At 37.4% G+C, this 19,659-nt stretch overlaps 1 protein-coding gene across 1 annotated transcript in view; it reads left to right on the forward strand.

The window, feature by feature from the left end:
• ANK2 (ankyrin 2, neuronal) overlaps positions 1-19,659 on the forward strand; it is a 514,556-nt gene that overhangs the window by 284,034 nt on the left and 210,863 nt on the right. Inside the window, exon 5 of the mRNA XM_006872258.1 lies at positions 16,045-16,143. Within this exon, the coding sequence (XP_006872320.1) occupies positions 16,045-16,143 (99 nt within the window). The remainder of the gene's footprint in view (positions 1-16,044; positions 16,144-19,659) is intronic.

A 19,659-nucleotide genomic window follows, 5' to 3' on the forward strand; every position in this document is an offset into this window, starting at 1 on the left:
AAGAAGGGGAAGCACTACACTGACAGACTAAATTCTAATTTTAGACCTTATAGGTGCTTACATCGAAACAACCTTATTCTGCACATAGATGAATTGCTATTCATTTGGCCCAACCAAAAGAAAGATAAAAATCTTCTTCAGTGTTATTGGCAAGACCTTTTGAATACAAATTAGGATTCAGTCCTTCTGCAGTTAGGCCTGTAACGACATCATTATTTGAATGTGTAGTAAGAACTATCATCTTAATAACAGTAGTAGTTTGGGCAGACAAGCTATAGAAAACACATCTAATAAATCAGCCTCATTGGTTGTTTCTGGTTAGACTTTGAAGCCAACGTGTCAAACAAGACTATCAGATTATATTTTGATTCAATATATGACTTTCAGTGGGCGGATAGATACTGTGTTCTTTTATGGATGAGCTTCCAAGGATAATACCTAACCTAAACATTGTTTGAGTCCAAGTAGTTTTTACACTTTGGGATCTAGAGATCTATGCATTCAGACTGTTTAAGTGGTTCAAATAAACTTCCTGAGGAAAATTTTGTCCTAGTACTCAGAGTAGGCCACCACTCATGCATCAGTTAGTCATACTGTGGTGGCTTGCATGTTGTTGCGATGCTGGAAGCTATGACATTGGTAATTTAAGTAACAGCAGGATTGCTCATCATAGACACGTTTCAGTGGAGCTTCCAGACTAAGACAGAAAGGCAGACTACTTCTGAATGATTAGCCACTGGAAAACTTATGAATAGTACTGGAACATTCTCAGATACAGTGCCAGAAGATGAAAACATTATAAATACCAATGGAACATTGTCAGATATATTTCTGGAAGATGAGTCCCTCAGGTTGGAAGGCACTCAAGATATGAATGGGGAAGACTTGTCTCCTCAAATTAGATTCAATCATGATGACGTGAATGGAGTAAAGTTTATAGAACCTTAATTTGCTTATGGGGCACAACACAAAAAAAGGAGACACAGCTGCATACTTCCATTAATAATTGAAATATGCAAAGTATAAATCTAGGATAGTGGGAGGTTGCCTAAAATTAAAATGGACTCATAAAGATTGATATCCTAGGCATTAATATCAGTTGATCATTTTGAATCAGACTATTATTTGGTTCACTACACTGAGAATGACAATTTAAGAGATATGGAACCAAATTCATCATCAAAAACAACATTTTAAGATCTATCTTGAAGTACAATGCTGTGTGTGATAGGATAATATCTGTACACCTACAAGGAATATCAGTTAATACCACTATTGTTTAAATTTATGCACCAACCTCTAAAGTGATGATGAAATTGAAGAATTCTACCACCTTCTTTAGTCTGAAATTGATCACACATACAATCAAGATGCCTTGATAATTACTGGTGAGTAGAATATGAACGTTGGGAACAGAGAGAAAGGCTTTGTCATTGGAAAACATGGCCCTGGTGATTTAAAACAATGCTGGAGATAGCACGATAGAATTTTGTAAGACTAGTGACTTACTCATTGGAAGAGATCCATATTTGTGCCCATTCCTAAACAAGGTGACCCAATGGAATGTGGAAATTGTCTGGCAATATCATTAATATCGCATGCAAGTAAAGTTTTGCTAAAGATATTTTAAAAGTAGCTCCAACAGCACATCAGTAGGGAACTGCCAGAGGTTCAAGCCAGATTCAGATGAGAATGTGGAACAAATGATATCATTGCTAAGGGCAAATGGATCTTGGATAAAAGCAGAGAATACCAGAAAGATGTTTACCTATGCTTTATTGAAAATGCAAAAGCTTTTGATTGTGTGGATCATGACAATCTAAGGGCAATGTTGTGGAGAATTAGTATTCCAGAACCCTTCATTGTGCCCATGAGGAACCTATACCTATATCAAGATGTAGTTGTTCAAACAGAACAAGGGGACACTGAATGATTTAAAAATAGGAAAGGTGTGTGCAGGCTTGTATTCTTTCACCATTCTTATTTAATCTGCTGAGCAAATGATCTGGAGCTGGATTATATGAAGAAGAACATGGCATCAGGATAGTAGGAAGACTCATTAATAACTTGTGATATGCAGATGATATAGCTTTGCTTGCTGAAAGTGAAGAAGATTTAAAATACTGATGAACATCAAAGACCACAGTCATTATAATGGGTTGCACCTCAATGTAAAGAAGACAGAAATCCTCACCACTGGACAAGTAAGTAACATCATGATAAATGGAGAAAAGACTGAAGTTGTCAAAGACTTCATTTTGCTTGGCTTCACCATCAACACTCATGGAAGTAGCATTACAGAAATCAAACAACAAATTGCATTAGGCAAATCTGCTGTACAAAACCTCTTTAAAATGTTCAAGAATAAAGATGTCAGTTTGAGGACTAAGGTGCATCTGACAGAATATATGGTGCTTTCAATAGCCTCGTATGCATATGAAAGTTGAAATATGAATAAGGAAACACTTAGAAGAACTGATTCATTTGAGTTATGATGTGGGAAGAGAATATTAAAAGTACCATGGACTGCCAAAGGACCAAACAAGTCTGTGTTGATGTAAGTACAGCCAGAATGCTCCTTAGATGTCAGGATGATCAAACTTCATTTCTTATACTTCAGACATATTATCAGGAGGGACCAGTCTCTGGAGAAGGTCATCATGGCTGTTAAAGTGGAGGGTCAGTGAAAACAAGGAAGACCCCTAATGAGATGTATTGGCACATTGACATCAGCAATAGGCTCAAGCATAGCAATGATTGTGAGATTGGTGCAGGAGTGGGCAGTGTTTCTTTCTTTTGTGCATAAAGTTCCCTATAATTAAGTACCGACTTGATGGCACCTAACTACAACAACAGTGGGCAAAATATTGAATGATGCAGAAAGCATCAAAAGAAGATGGAAGGCACACAGAGTAGACAGGGATGGGCAACTTGGACATTGGCTACCCAAAATGGGGGGTGGGGGAGTGCGGGGGCTACAAAGGCAAGAAGTGACTGGCTTACAAGCTTTCAAGAGGGAACCTAGATCCAGAGGGCGTGGGGGAAGATAGACTCTCCAGTGAGTAGAATCCAATCTGTCTAGGTGGGGCTGATGAAATTAAATGCAGACAGGTCTCTTTTGATATAATAGTGAATAATTATTATCAGGACTGATTGTGAGGGTTGGAAATGTAAAGGTAGACATTTTATAACAAGGAGGGGAGTGATTAACATTTCAGTCTAGGAGTGGAGGTTCCTGGGACCATCAATGGAGAAGAGCAGAGAGCAGGACCCTACCCAAAGAAGCAGTGACACCAGAGACGGAGGCAGAGATAATGACGTGGAGAGATGGAGCAGCTGGAGACTTTAGATTCAGAGAAGGAGAGGGGCGGTGTGCTGACGACGGGGTGCAGGCTCGTAGTGTATACCCTTTGGTTGGTTGATAATGCATGGAGGGGATTGTAACCATAGCAATGAAATGATATATGCTAGAATGAATGTAAAACTAATGTTCTCCATGTAAACTATCACATAATTCACAATAAAACATTTTTAAAAAGAAAAAAAAGAAGATGGAAGGAATACACAGAATCACTATACCAAAAAGATATGATCGATGTTTAAGAGGTAGCATATATGATCAAGAACCAATAATACTGAAGGAGGAAGTCCAAGCTGAGCTGAAGACTCTAAGAATTGATGCACTACAAATTGAAATCTTTCAACAAATTGATACACCATTGGAGGCACTCATTTGTCTATATCAAGAAATATGGAATATAGCTACCTGGTCAACAGACTGGAAGAGATCTATATTTTTGTCCATTTCAAAGAAAGATGAAAAAATAGAATGCAGAAATCATAAGCAATATCATTAATATCACATGCAAGTAAAATATTACTGAAGGTAATTTAAAAATGGTTGCAACCGTACATTAACTAGGAACTGCCAGAAATTGAAGTCAGATTCAGAAGAGGATGTGGAACTCAGTATGCCATGGTTGACATCGGATAGATCTTGGCTGAAAGCAGAGGATACCAGAAAATGTTTATTTGTGCTTTATTGACTATGCAAAGACTTTTCAACTGTGTGGATTATGGAAAACTATGAATGACACTGAGAAGAATGGGTATTCAGAACAGCTAATTGTTCTCATGAAGCAACTGTATGTAAACCAAGAGGCAGTCATTCAAAGAAAACAAGGAGATGTTGAATGATTTAAAATTCACAGCAAGTGTTCACCAGGGTTTTATCCTTTCACTATACGTATTCAAACTGTATTCTTAGCAAGGAATCTAAGAAGGTGGATTATGTGAAGAAGAATGCATTATGTGACGAAGATCTAAGACCATAGCCCTGGATTTCATCTTAGCACAAAGAAAACAAAAATTCTCACAAATGGAGCAATAAATAACATCATGATAAATGGAGAAAAGACTGAATATGTCAAAAACTTCATTTTTCTTGGATCCATAATAGGCACTCATGGAAGCAGCAGTCAAGAAATTAAATGACATAATGTTGTTGTTAAGTGCTATTGAGTCAGTTCAAACTCATACCAACCCTGCTGTGGTAGCGTAGTGGTTACGAATCGGGCTGTGAACTGCAAGGTCAGCAGTTTGAAACTACCAACTGTTCCGTGGGAGAAAGATGAGGCTTTCTGCTTCTGTAAAGATTTATAGCCTCGGAAGCCCTGTACAGGGTCGCTATGAGTCGGAACTGACTCCACGGCACATAACTACAACAACAACATAGAGTTTCTGAAGAGCAGCTGGTGGGTTTGAACCACCATCCTTGTGGTTACCAATCCAATGTTTATCCCATAGCACCACACCAGGATTCCATATTACTCTGGTAGTGTAGTGGTTACGAGTCAGGCTGCTAACCTCAAGATTAGCAGTTCAAAACTACCAGTCGTTCCACGGGAAAAAAATGAGGCTTTCTGCCCCCATAAAGATTTACAGCCTCAGAAACCCTATGCAAGGTTGCTATGAGTTGGAACCAACTCCACACCATACCACCTCCACTGTGTGGTAACACTGTATAGGGTTTCCAAGGAGTGGCTGGTGAGTTTGAACCTCTGTACTTGTGGTTCAAACTGACCAGTGGTCCAGTGTATTGTCCCACTGTGTCACATTCTAGACGTGTGCAATTCAAATTAATTTAGGTTCACCTTTGTAATCCTATCTTGACTATTAATATGTATGTAACTGTTGTTGTTAAGTGTCATTGAATTGATTCTGACTCATAATATCCCTGTATAAGGTTTCCAAGGAATGGCTGGTGGGTTTGAACCACCAGCCTTGAGGTTAGCACAACACCAGGACTCCTATAAAATGCTTTAAGCCACCTTATACCCTTTGTGAATGCAAATGTATTCCAAGATATCAATTATAAATAAAATCCTCCAAAGGAATAAAATACTGCACAGCCTAGCTAGGTGACTGAATGTTTCCATGTGTTGTGTACAATGACAATTACATTGATAATAGTCTTTCTCTGAATTTATTTCCTTAGTAAATTGGGGACTAGAATGTGTTAAGCAATTGCTGAATAGTGAGTAAATCCCTTGGGGCTAGTCATTTTAATGGATCCGGTTCCCTTCTTTGGCTTTGCACTGCCTGAGCCTACTGTCTTCTCTAACTCTCCAACAGCTTCAAAAAGAGCTTGGAAAACCGTCAGTCAACACAGACAACTCCTACAATTAGACAAGCAAAGTTCTGTATTAAAGGTAGCATTATCCTTAACCTGCTCTGCTTCGTAGACATTATGAACCAGCTTGTGTCCCCAGGTCTTGTTCTAAATGTTCTAAATCCTTTGGAATATGAATAATATAAGAAATGGAACTTTTGTTATATTTGAAACTGTTACTATCATGAAAAGGCTAGCCATAGCGTTGCTGTTCTTACTGCTAATGAGTGACTGAGAAGATTGAGAAAACATACAGCAAATATTTTTAGAATCAATGAAAATGAAAGCTTTGCTACAGAAAAATAAGGTGTGGGTGGGTGGGGGGAGGTTGAATCCCAATGGAATAGGTCTATGAATTTGTGTGCCTGCATGTTCTCAGACTGTTAGCTTCAATTGCTGAATCAGCTGCCAAAATACTCTATAGGTTTAGAGTAATCATTAAATGGCAAAAAGTATTTGACAGTTCTGAAAGAAGCAGTCATTTCTGTTTGTTTTAACTTATCTTTTCTGGATGCATGTTTCAGGAGAAATTTAAAAAAAAAAGTTATACTATTATCTTCTGTATTTATTAGTGAAGTCAAAGGTACTAGTTGCAGTGTTGAAAGAACTGTAGGAAATAGAGCTTTGGATAATGCCGTCCATATAACATACAGTGTTAGATGTTTATGTTAGATGTTAAAACACAGTATCATGGAATTTTGCCTGGAACAAAAAGCCCTGGTGATGCAGTGGTTAAAGCACTCAACTACTAACCAAAACAATGTCCTTTATACTTTACCAGTCACTCCATGTGAGAAAGATGTGGGAGTCTGTCTTCATAAAGATTATAGCCTTGAAAACCCTATGGGGTAGTTCTGCTCTGCCTGCAGCGTTTCCTGGGTCAGATTGGACTTGAAGACAATGAGTTAGTTCTTGAAGGCACTTAAGAACAACAATAGACACTTTCCAAACTGTTGTTGTTGTTAATGCTGTAGAATCCATTCCAACTCATAGCAACCCTGTATAGAGTTTCCAAGGAGCAACTGGTGCATTTGAACTGCTGACCTTTTTCTTTAACAGTCTGGTGCTTATGCACAGCACCACACCAGGACTTGCTACATGCCAAAAAATTATATATTACAAATCTAAATCTAGTAATCTCTGTTGCTTAGCCATTTGAAAGCCTAGAAAAATTTCTTTAAAAGCCTATATCAGGGCAGAGGTGATGATGTGGAGAGATGGAGCAGCTGGAAACTTTAGACCCAGAGAGGGAGAGGGGCTGTGTGTTGACGACCCAGGGGCAGGCTTGTAGTGTATACCCTTTGGTTGGTTGATGATGCATAGAGGGGATTATAACCATGGCAATGAAACGATATACGATAAGATGAATGTAAAACTAATATTCTCCCATGTAAACTATCACATAATTCACACACACACACACACACACACATACACACACACACACGCAAAGCCTATATCAGGAAATAAAGTTCCATATAATTTGAATATTTAAATATTTATTAATATTGTATCAAATAATCAGAGCTGTCATTCTGATATTTCCATTGCCACTACAAAGATCTTTCAGGGCACAAAAATCCTACTATTTTTGTTTTAGGGTTATCATTAACAATTATTCATACATAAATAACATGAAAATCAGCCCTAGTAGCATAGTGGGTCATGCATTGGGCTGCTAACCACAAGGGCAGAAGTTTGAATCCATAAGCTGCTCTGCTGGATAAAGATGGGCTTTCTACTTCTATAAAGATTTACAGCCTCAGAAACCCTATACAGGGACAGGCTCGCTATGAGTCAAAAGCGACTTGACCACACACAGTGCATCAGCATGTTAATGCAGTCATTTAGATATATTATTATTGTGTTGTTGTTGTTACGTGCCGTGCCATCGAGTCGGTCCTGACCCATAGTGACCCTGTATATGGCTTCCGAGGAACAGCTGGTGGGCTTGAACCTCCAACCTAGAGGTTCAAAGCGACTTTGAAGTTCAGCGCATTAACCCACAGCGCCACACCAGGACTCCAGATTATTATGGTGGTGGTGGTAGTGTGCTGTGGAATCGGTTCCAACTCATAGCGCCCTGTATAGGGTTTCTGAGGCGGTATTTACGGAAGCAGAAAACCTCATCTTTCTCCCCAGAACAGCTGGTAGTTTCCAACAGCTGACCTTGAGGTTAGCAGCCAGATTCGTAACCACTACACTACCAGAGGTGATGAGAAAACATTTAATTCAAAGGTTAATTTACATTTTCAATTCACAATGTAGATATCTGCTTTATATGTGAAAAGACTAAAAAGGAAGGAAAAGCTACCTTGAATAACGTATTTGTCACTCACAAGGAAGGAAAAAAGTAGTCTCTTCAAGAGAAAATTACTCCTCTACTGAAAATGATATACTAGGTTCTTTGTAAATTAATCATTCTTGATTATTTACCTTTTAGATTTTCTCTGCAGATATTTCTCAGGGTAAATGAATAATATATTGAAGCATAATAATAATAAATTATGCTTTTCATTTTTTATCTGTGATATTCTTTATGATACACTTCAGATTTCTTAAGAAATACTTAATTTTCAACTAAAGACAGTATAAGATATTTTGGTATAGATGTTCATATTAGAATACCTTCATTTGCAAATCAGAGAAAACTCAACTCATACCTGGATAAATTTTATAAAAGGACTTTGTTGTTGTTGTTAGGTGCCATCGAGTTAGTACCAGCTCATAGCGACTCTATGCAGAACAGAATGAAACATTGCCTGGTCCTGGGCATCCCCACAACTGTTGCCACACTTGAGCCCATTGATGCTGCCACTTTGCCAAACCATCTTGCTGGGAGTCTTCCTCTTATTCTCTGTACACTTGTGACTGTCTTCTTTGGGTGAAGCAGTATGAGCCACAGTCTCATTCATAAATGTGATAGAAGTGGGAAGAAAACAAGATAGCATAGTAAACACTCAATAAAGTTTAACCTCCCTAGAAAGATTCAGAACATTATACATTTTCTATAATCTTTTTTTTTTTTTCAACTATAATCTTTTAAAGAGAACCTTCAGAGAGAAGATGGAGGTAGAATACTCATAATAAACTAGCTCTGGTAAAAAGTTGTCAGATTTGGATTATCTGAGAAAATTTGTACATCACTATAATTAATAAAATGTCTTCTAAATACCAAGCAAGTGTATAAACATTATCTTTTTTCTTTTGCCCTAAGTTCCTCCCCCAGAGTACACAAAATAGTCTTTATTTTTGTGACTACAATTAGTACTTATTGGTTTTTACATCCTTTGCAGCTGTGCACTCATGATATATTTAGAGAAATGATTTGAATCATCCTGACATTACAGCTGGGTGGTAATTTTGGGATGCTCCCTAGCCTTATCTCTCATGATGCTAATTCAAAGAAAGAAGACAATAGATAGTATCTGGGATAGTAACAAGATTAGTAATTCGCAAACATAGCTAATTGGTGTGTGATGAAGAGCCTCCTCAGATTACATGTAGAGTAAGACTACTGATATATTCTGCTCTGTGAGAAGTCTAAATCTTGGCCCTGACCTACCTACCAAAGTCAGAATGCTTTTTTCAAAGGGAAAGTCTACTTTTAATAAGTTCAAACAAAGAACTGTCTATAAACATGGCTCCAATTTTTCAACTGCTAGAGATGTTTGTATAATTCATTGACTGTGTTTTCTAGTATGTATAGACAATATTGGTATTACTCTTTAGAAAGTGGCAAGTGACCCATGGAATTGTTGCAAAGATTCAGAACTGTTCCTTTCAAATTTTCTTAAGCTAAACACTGCTCTAGCTAGGCAAAATACATTAGTTCCCTGCCTTGCCCACTCTTTATTAATTCAAAGATCTGATCTTTTTTCTATTGCAAAATTTCACAAAGACTTTGTTATGCCATAGAGCTTTCAAATTCAAGAAATAGTTCTAAAACCCACCATTCTATAAGAACAATCCCTGGTACTTCACAGCACAAAAGAGTTTAAAAACCATTCTCCCGGGAGTTTGGGAATGAAAAGGCTTTGCTGAACAGTTATAATACCCAGTTTCAAGCATTGTTGATGTTGTGGTTTCAATCCTGACTCATTTCTAGAGGTATAGAGTAGAACTGCTCCACAGAATTCAAGGCTGAGAGCTTTCTGAAACCAATCACCAGGACTGTCTTTCAAAGTACCTCTCCTTGAATTTGAACCACCAATCTGGTAGCTAAAATCGCTTAACTGTTTGTACTACCTAGGTACTCCTTCAAACAGAAAAGTAATTTTTAATCTTTTGTTTAGGGAGTTTTAGGGTTAGATAGCATTTGAAGAGTTGTTGTTGTTAAGTGCCATCGAGTCGGTTGCGACCCTGTACAGGGTTTCCGAGGGTGTAAATCTTTACGGGAGTAGAAAGCCTCATGACCTTAAGGTTCGCAGCCCGATTCGTAACCACTACACTACCAGAGCTCCTTTTATGTAACTAAAAATGTTTGAAACTAACTATCAATGTTCTTTTGACTAAAGAGAAAGGAAGCAATATAGGTTTGTTGTTGTTAAGTGCCATTGTGTCAATTCTGACTTTTAGCAACACTGTGTATTTATAGTTAAGAGTGGTAAATACTGTGGTTGGTGAGATAGGGCAGGACTGGATCTTCTAAGACCTGGTTTTAGTTAACTATCATTACGTAACAAATTGCCTCATGCTTAGTGAGGTAAACAGCAATAGAAATCTCTGAAGTTTGCAATAGGCTGTTCAAACCTACCAAGGGAAAAAAATGTGGCAGTCTGCTTCCATAAAGATTTACAGCCTTAGAAACTCTATGAGGTAGTTCTACTCTGCCTGATATGTTCACTATGAATTGGAATTAACTTGATGACAGTATGTTTAGTTTTTGGGTTAATTATATCATTGATGTAAATAAGACAAGAATTTTATAGTATTTTAAGTATTTGAGTTTTCTAAAATACATAATGTGTGACTATAATTGATACCTATTTGTTTTAATAAATCTAAGAAATATAACCAATGATTAATGATTTCTGGTATGGCCCTATAAGATAATCACTAGACTGCTAACCAAAAGGTGGATGGTTTAAAGCCACCAGCCACTCTTTGGAAACCCTGTACAGTGTGTCTCTGTAAGTCTGAATCGATTCAATGGCACTTAACAACAACAACAACAATAATGAATCATACAGACTGAAGCCACTTATAGTTTTTGAGGACATTTTTGTTGTTTTTATTAAGTGCTGTGGAGTTGGTTCCCACTCATAGAGATCCTTTATAGGCTTTCCAAGGAGCGACTGGTGAGTTTGAACTACCAACCTTATGGTTTCAATTGACCTTGAAGTCCAGAGCTGTAAGGACTACTCACCATATCAGAACTCTTGAGTGCATTATGGATTAATGCGTCAGACTACAAAGTTGTGTGAACTGCCAGGTCTGTGGTTAAAGCTCACCAGCTGCTCCTCAGAAACCCTATACAGGATCCCTATGTGTTGGAACTGACTCGACAGCACTTAACAACAACAACAACAAATACATAAATACTAAATTGTACTTTAAAATATTAAAATCACATTAGAATTTTTAATCCTCACTTAATATTTTTAATCCTTATCTGGATTACTACGAAAGTTTTCTTTCAACTCTTCCAGGCTACCATGTGATCCTTTTCCAATTCATCCTTTCCACTCCTGGCAGTAAGGAACTCTGGTAGCGTAGTGGTTACAAATCCGGCTGCTAACCACAAGGTCAGCAATTCGAAACTACCAGCTATTCCGTGGGAGAAAGATGAGGCTTTCTGCTCCTGTAAAGATTTACAGCCTCAGAAACCCTGTACAGGGTCGCTATGAGTCGGAACCGACTCCACAGCAGACAACAACAACAACAACTCCTGGCAGTGCAATCTCTATAAAATGCAAATGGGGCCCTTTGGGGCCTTCTCAGACCTTCATAATGAAGTTCAGACTCCTCCACCTGGCAGATGGAACCAATCTTTGCTTATCTCAGCCTCCTGGTGTTGAAAGTGGGGGGCACTTCTACTTACCCTTTTCTCTAGCAAGTCCCCGTGTATTTTATGTTCTCTCAGCTCACAGTGTTTCCTTGGTTTGGAATGTCCTTCCTGCTTCTGTGCCTAACTGCTGTGTTTGCATGACTCACTCAAACATCACTTCCCTCTGGTATCATTTCCTAAGTCAGCTGAGTTTTGCATTCTTCTGTGTTCTCTCCCTCTATAACATATAACTTAAAGCAGCAACAACAAAATACTGGCTGTAAATGTGTCCACTGAATTATAATTCAATGGTTCACCTACTTGTCTATCTTGACATCTGGACTGTGAGCTCTTTGTAAGCAGGTATCATTTCTTTCATCTCTGATTACTAAAGCTGGATATAGTACTTAACACTGAGAGTGACCAGATGTATTTTTGCTGAATATGTATCAATGAATGACAAATAATTTGTTATGAACAGCAGTAATGTTCAAAGTATTTAATAACCAATGGTTGAGGCATATATCCACCATCTGTCAGTTTGTAGTACTGTGATGACTTGTGTGTTTCCACGGTAATATGAGTTCTACTTATCTTTTGTTGGCCTGGTTTGGCACTGTAGGTTAATTCACTGGACTACAAAGTTGGTTTTAACCGCAATGTGGGTGGTTCAAGCTCACCAGCTACCCCTCGGAAACCCTATGCAGGGTCACTGTGGCTCAGAACTGACTCAACGGCACCTAACAACAACAACAACATCTTATCTTTTACCTGAACTCTCCCTAGCAAATAGTTCTAAGAATATGTATTAGCTGCCTATTGCTGCTGTAACAAATAATTTCACTCAATGAATGGCTTAAAAGAACACAAATGTTTTCTTTTACCTTTCTGGAGGTCTAAAGTTTAAAATTAATTTTACATTTCTAAAAGCAAGGTGTTGATTGGGTTTATTCTATTGGAAACTACTAGGGGAGAACTGTTTCCTTGCCCTTTTCAGCTCCTAAAATTGCATTCTTTACATTCCTCAGTTCATGGTCTTGTACTCCATCTTCAAAGCCAACAATGTAATATCTTCTTTTCTCTCTGAACTCCTGCATCCCTCTTAGAGGGACTTGCTACTTTCACTGTGTTTGCCTAGATCACTCAGTAAAAACTTCTCATCTTGAGATCTTTAACTACATTTCCAAATTCCCTTTAGCCATGTAACATTCATGGATTATGCATATTAACATGTGGACATGTTGTTGTTGTTAGGTGCTGTCTCGTCAGTTCTGACTCTTAGTGATCCTGTACAGGGTTTCTGAATGTAGGACCAAGAAAAGACTCCATTCTGTACATTAGCCTGAACACGTCCTCCTGTTCCAGGAACATGCTAAATCAGCTCATACTGCCTTAGAATATCCTTTCACCCCTAGCAACAGCAAGAATTAGATAAGTAATAGACAGGACAACCCAAGGCCAGATGCCAGATGTTTTCCTTATCCTAGCCTAAGAACAAAAGACCACCAGTACTGACCAATTAAACTGTAACATCTCATACTTTGCCAAATGTCAACCAATCCAAATATTGCAAAGCTGAAAAACCTAAGCTTGTTTGAAAACTTTATAAAAACTCAGCTAACAAAGAGCTCAGGGCCTTTTCCCGAGTCCACTGTGCCGGATATGGAGAAGGCCCAAGCTCGAGCTTGAATAAACAACCCTTGTGCACTTGCATCGGTGTCGGCTCCTTGGTGGTCTTTGGGAACCCTGAATTCTGGGCATAACATCTGAGGAACAGCTGGTGGGTTTGAACCTGTGACCTTGTGGTTTACAGTCCAGTGCTTATCCTACAGAGCCACATCGAGAGTCTGTGGACATATTTGGACAATATGTGGACATTGTGGACAATAACAAGTTGTTGCTATTATGAGCTATTGAGTCAGTTCTGACTCATAATGACCCTGTATAGGGTTTGGGAGAAGCAACTGATGAGTTTCAACTGTTGACCTTATATCTTAAAATGACCTTGAGGTCAATTGTTTATCTGAAGGCACATGGCACATTTGTTGTTGTGGTTAAGTGCTGTTGAGTTGGTTCTGATTCATATGACCTTGTTTAGGGTATTTGAGGTGTGGCTGGTGAGTTTGAACCTCCAACATTATGGCTCAAACTGACCTTGAGGCCAAGTGCTTATCCTAGGGCATACTGTTGTTGTTGTTGTTGTTGTTGTTAAGTGGTGTGGAGTTGATTCTAACCCATATACACTCTGTATAGGGTTTCCAAGGAGCAGCTGGTGAGCTTGAACTGCTGACTTTGTGGTTCAAACCAACCTTGCAATGCAGCGAGCGCATTAACCCACAGCACCACAACAGAGCACATTGGGGGGGACGACATCATTCAGGCTACCACAGGGTATGCATTACTGTAGATCCTAAGGAGATGAAACCAAGGTAAAAGTCTGAGCAAAGACTAGATTTGTACCTGAGGCCACTTAGGAAGGGATTTTGTATAGCTCTGGGTTTGCTGCATGGTCTGGAAGCCAGGGAGGTGTAGGATCAAAGTGAGCCCATCCACTTGGTCCTCCTCAGCAGGCTGCCCTGCTCAGCCTGTAGTTGTTCCTTTAAAGCTCAGGACAGAGGGCAATGGCTGCGCTTAGGCAGGGTCCTAGGTTACCACATTTCTTTTCCCCTTCTGATTTGGCAATCAGTTTTTCTACTGCTATATCAACAAGATTTCTTTGGAGCAAAGCATGTTAGCAAATTGTCTTAGTCTATTAAAAGTTCCTTCCATCCCTGCCTTTTACTTGTCATGAAAGAGCTCCATTCCACACCCACTCATTGTTTTTAACCATCTTGACTTTCCCTTCCTTTGACTCTCTAATTTCATCCTTCCGCCACCTCTTCAGTGTTCTTAAAATACTCAAGATGTCACCTGTTTGTTGTGTTTTTTAAAAATATGCTGTCTAGTTACTAGCAAGGCATTCCTTAATACTGCATTATCATTAATGTAGTCCTTTTCTAATATTTCTATTTCAGTTTCAATTGTTTTCATCATTTGAAGCTTTCAGATTTTATTTTAAACTCAAATTTAAAATGATGCTTTACTGGTCTGCTCACATATTCTGTCTTTGAATTTTTACTGGATCTTGGCCATTGCATACAGAAGGATTTTACTTAATAAAATACTTCAAAGAGCTATTTTTCTCCCCTTTTAAGTTTAATTATTTCAAATATACCAACTCTCATCTATGATTTTACTTATTCTCATAAAGGTATGGAAATTTTAAGGGGATCATCTACGTTTAATACTATGATCATTTTAAAAGAATCATTAGGTTTCCAAAGAACTCTAGGAATGATTTAACAAGTTTCTTATGCAGTTTTGTGCTTTTGTTTTTAAAAGAGCTATTACACAATACAAAGGATCTAATGCAAAGAAAATATTATCTACAAATCATTTTAAAGTCAAATGTTGCTATTTCAGAGACTTTTCCTATAATGACCTAATCAGGTTATGATAGTATCATAGTATATGTGTCATTGAGGACAGATGTGTCTGTCTTGCTTATCACTGTACCTTCAGCACCTACCAGTGGCTGGATTTTAGCAAATAATTGTATAAATGACTGTGAGAATTAATGAGTCATGTAATTTCAGTATGAATTTTTTTAAATAAATATAAAGATGTTCAACATAAACCAGGCATCTAAATTAGAATATTGAAATACAGGTTTTTAACTTTTCAATCAGATTTGTATTCTCTCCCAGTCTATTCTGGTATGAGTAACAATTCATACCTTTAAGGGTGCTAACTAAACTATGTATATTTAAGATATTGGTGGTCTGTTTAAATACTTTATAAATTAATACATATAGAGAATTATATATGCTGTGTAGTTATATAGATATTAAAATACTAAGCATCTTTCTTTGTAAGTCAGTGTTGTTGTTGTTGTTATGTGCCGTGGAGTTGGTTCTGACTCATAGTGACCCTGTACAGGGTTTCCGAGGCTATAAATTTTTACAGGAGTAGAAAACTTCATCTTTCTCCCACAGAACAGCTGGTAGTTTCAAACTGCTGACCTTGAGGTTAGCAGCCCAATTTGTAACCACTACACTACCAGAGCTCTTAAAGTAATGAGAATTTTGAATCTAGAACAAAGGGATACATGTCTTATCTATCCTTTTCTTCTCATTCCTTTAGGAATTTTGTATTGGAATTAGTTCACTTTGATTTTGTCTAGTATAAGAATGATAAATATAAACATAATGTCATCAATATGAAGATATGGTATATAATTTCATAATTTCAAAATGTTTACATCATAGTTTTCTCTTTTTCCCTCTCTCATATTCTTCTCTGGTATAAATTTTACAAAGGATTAAAGATGTCTTTTTCATTACAGAATGGCTTCACTCCTTTATACATGGCTGCCCAAGAGAACCACATTGATGTTGTCAAATACTTGCTGGAAAATGGAGCTAATCAGAGCACTGCTACTGAGGTAAGGCATCATCCCCAAGACTCCGGTTCTTTGAACTGTATGTCCACATTTATATATATATATAAAATACTAAGATATATATATATATATATATATTCAGGCATATAAAATATCTATTACCTTGTCTAAAATGATGCATTAACAACATTCATGCTACTATTGTACTCTGCAGCAATGGTCATAGATGAATGGCTCGGGATTGTGCACATAGAGTTTATGCCTTTATTTTTTATTCATGTGAATTTACTTTCATATGAAATCATGATTCGATTAATTTGGTAGACTTTAGCTTTGGGGATATTTAAAAAATTCATAATTAAGTAATAGTAAATTCTCCTCATCTCTTGCAATTAATATTTTATCCTTTTTGTAATCCAAAATGATCCCTTAAAGGAATGCTTTTTAATGAACAGAAATAGTTGATGATATTAGTATCATTTCATAAGGAATTGTTAATGAAAAGGCTATCCATGTCTTTTGAAGCTCACATTATAATTGATGGTTGTCTTACATGATTATGACAATAACTAAATAGAGTGTTCAAGATTAATGCAGTTTCAAAAAAATTCAGATCATCTCGAAATGAGAAAAGAGGTTGAAGTGGGCAAGAATTTCTAGAAAGAACATTGCTTTCCCTTTCGTAAGCATGCCCGCCCATCCATGAGTAGAACATGGTTTCCATTTTCCTTCACAGTTTTGCTTAGACGGATTAAGGGAATGTTTAGCTGTCTATAATAGTGATTTTTTTCTTCTTCTTTTTTTCTCTTTTGTAAATGGTGCATTCAGAACAACTAGATGCCACCCAGTTACTACTAACAACTGCTCCGAATTAGAATCACATTAGAAGGTCCTGGATAGACGGCAGAAAATGTTGAGCAAAACTCAAAATTATTAAAAAAAAAATATCAGGTTATCTGATTAGAAAGATACTGGAAGAACCTGAAACTATGGTCTTTAGCCACTCTTCAGGTCTGGAACAAAACTCATCTCTGTGATTCAATTTCCAACCAAGCTATGGCTGAAGTCTCCTAGAGGGACTGTATATAGCGGGGAAAGCAACAGTATCTGCTCACCATGGAACCGTCAACCACTCAAGGTCAAAAGGATAACATTTACCTCAGGGCAAAGTTGAGAAAAGATGGAAAGGAAGGTAGAATGGAAATAATAACCACAAGGAGGAAGTGAAATAAGTTGTTTCTTGACAATTTTTCATACATTGAGCTGAAACAAAATGTATGATTTGTTGAATATAAAACTGATGATCTTCAGTCAATTCACAATACAAATTTCAAAAAAGGAAAAAAGAATGGAGCTTCTGGAACTCATGTAGTTGGAGAAGAAGCCTCAGGGGCCACGGGAAGGTTGGGGTTGGCTGAGTGTGGTAAGGTGGATGAGGGAAGGATTCCCTTGAGATGTGTCTCTCCCCTCCCCTTGCAATTAGAACATGCAATTATTTCATATTTGTAGCTTCACTAATAAAATAGAATAACTCCTGGCCTAAGAGAAAATGAACTGGTGGACACTTGTCATCCACAAACTACACAGTTGTTTTTAATGTTCACTGTGACTTCTTTTCTGGAAAATTAAGCCTTTTGGTAAGGTAAATATCAACTCCCTCCATTTTGCTCTGCATTTGATGTGGCATAATTAAACCTACTTGGAGTCCCTCTAGGAGATAACTTTGTATGCAACAACTTCTTGACAATTTTTCTCACTTGCTGTGGGTTAATGTGAGCTAGACTGCAAATATGTTTGAACTGCAAGCTTGGCAGTTCAAGCTCTCCTAGACAGGGTCACTATGGGTCAGAACCAACTTAAACACAGCAATAACTATTCTCACTCACTTAAAAAAAACAACACTATTAATGAGATTTCATTTCACTAAAACTAGCTTTCTACCCCAACTGCCCAATATATAAAATGATTTTAAGTTTTCTTTTAAGCATACATGGAGTGCTGGTGTGGTGTTTTACGATATGCACCTGACTGTTAACTACAAGGCCATTAGTTCAAACCCACCAACCACTTCTCAGAAACCCTAAACAGGAGCACTATGATTCAAAACCAGCTTGAAAGCACTTAGCAAAAACAACAACATTAAACCCACACAGATTGTATACTTCTGACACATAAGTGCAGTGTATTTATTATTATTATTATTTGGGGCCAATGTTTTCTGAGACACTAATACTGTCAGGAAGTTCTGGTGTGATGCTGTAGGATAAGCACTGGACTGCTAACCTCAAGGTTGGCAATTCAAACCCACCACCTGTCCCTCAGAAACCCTATACAGATTAGCTGTGAGTTTGAATCTATTGGATGGCACTTAACAACAATATTGTCAGTAAGGGGCTTGTAGATATCTTCAGGCAAAGACAGGACAACAATATGAGACTGGATCTCTGCCTCAGACTCACTGAGGACATGTTCCAAAGGAAGGAAATCTATGTTTATTTTATTTCCTTAAAGGCAGAATCTTTTACCAGAAAACAAAAACAAGCAAGCAAAAAAAAAATCTCTACATGCTATGGACTTTTTCTGCTTACCAAATAGAATCAAGGTTTCTAGTGTATGGTTTAGCAAACTTCAGCTCACTGACATTCTCAGGTGGTCGCTAAATCCTGAAGCACTTGAGTCATCATCTAGAAGCAGATCACCTTAGACTGTGATTCCATAGAAATTTAAAACTCCCTCTCTAATTCATGCAGCAACTTGGCTTTAGAAAATGAATCATAGGAGGCATTGAATTATAGCTTAGCCACATATACTTATTAATTATCTCATTTTAAAGTAATCTGAATAACTAAAACTATTTTTTCCTGATTCGATATTTATAAACTTAGCTGATTAAACCAATGCTCCTAGACCCTACGATTACCAAGAAGCACACATCTTCACAAACCTTTGTGTGTCCCTTTCAGTCTGTCATTCTGTGAAAAAAGTAATCTATTCACATGACAATATGGTTGATTGCTATTTAATATTTTGTGTGATCTCTCTGAATATTGTATAGAGTTTTGTGCACAAGTTTGTAAATAAGCCCAAAGGAGGCACCTACTCTGAACCTGTTGGTAATTCTAATTGGCTATAATCAATTAGTAATCAAGATATTGTGACCACTTAAAAAAAAACCACATAATTATAAGATAATTAAATATATTTATGAAACTCATGGCTAAAATAATGTTTAAAATTTGAAATTTCATACAATTTTAGCAATTTGTTGTTGCTGTTGTTAAGTGCTGTGGAATCGGTTCTGACTCATAGCGACCCTGTACAGGGTTTCCGAGGGTGTAAATCTTTTGAGAGCAGACCTCCTCATCTTTCTCCCGTGGAACCGCTGGTAGTTTCTAACTGCTGACCTTGCGGTTCACAGCCCGATTTGTAATCACTCCGCTATATATATTTATGAAATTCATGGCTAAAATAATGTTTAAAATTTGAAATTTCACATAATTTTAGCAATTAGTATTAGTAAATACCTGATAAAAGAAATGATGCTACCAAATTTGACCA

The sequence above is a fragment of the Chrysochloris asiatica genome, unplaced genomic scaffold, assembly GCF_000296735.1.
Source record: "Chrysochloris asiatica unplaced genomic scaffold, ChrAsi1.0 scaffold00188, whole genome shotgun sequence".
Taxonomy (NCBI): Eukaryota; Metazoa; Chordata; class Mammalia; order Afrosoricida; family Chrysochloridae; genus Chrysochloris; species Chrysochloris asiatica.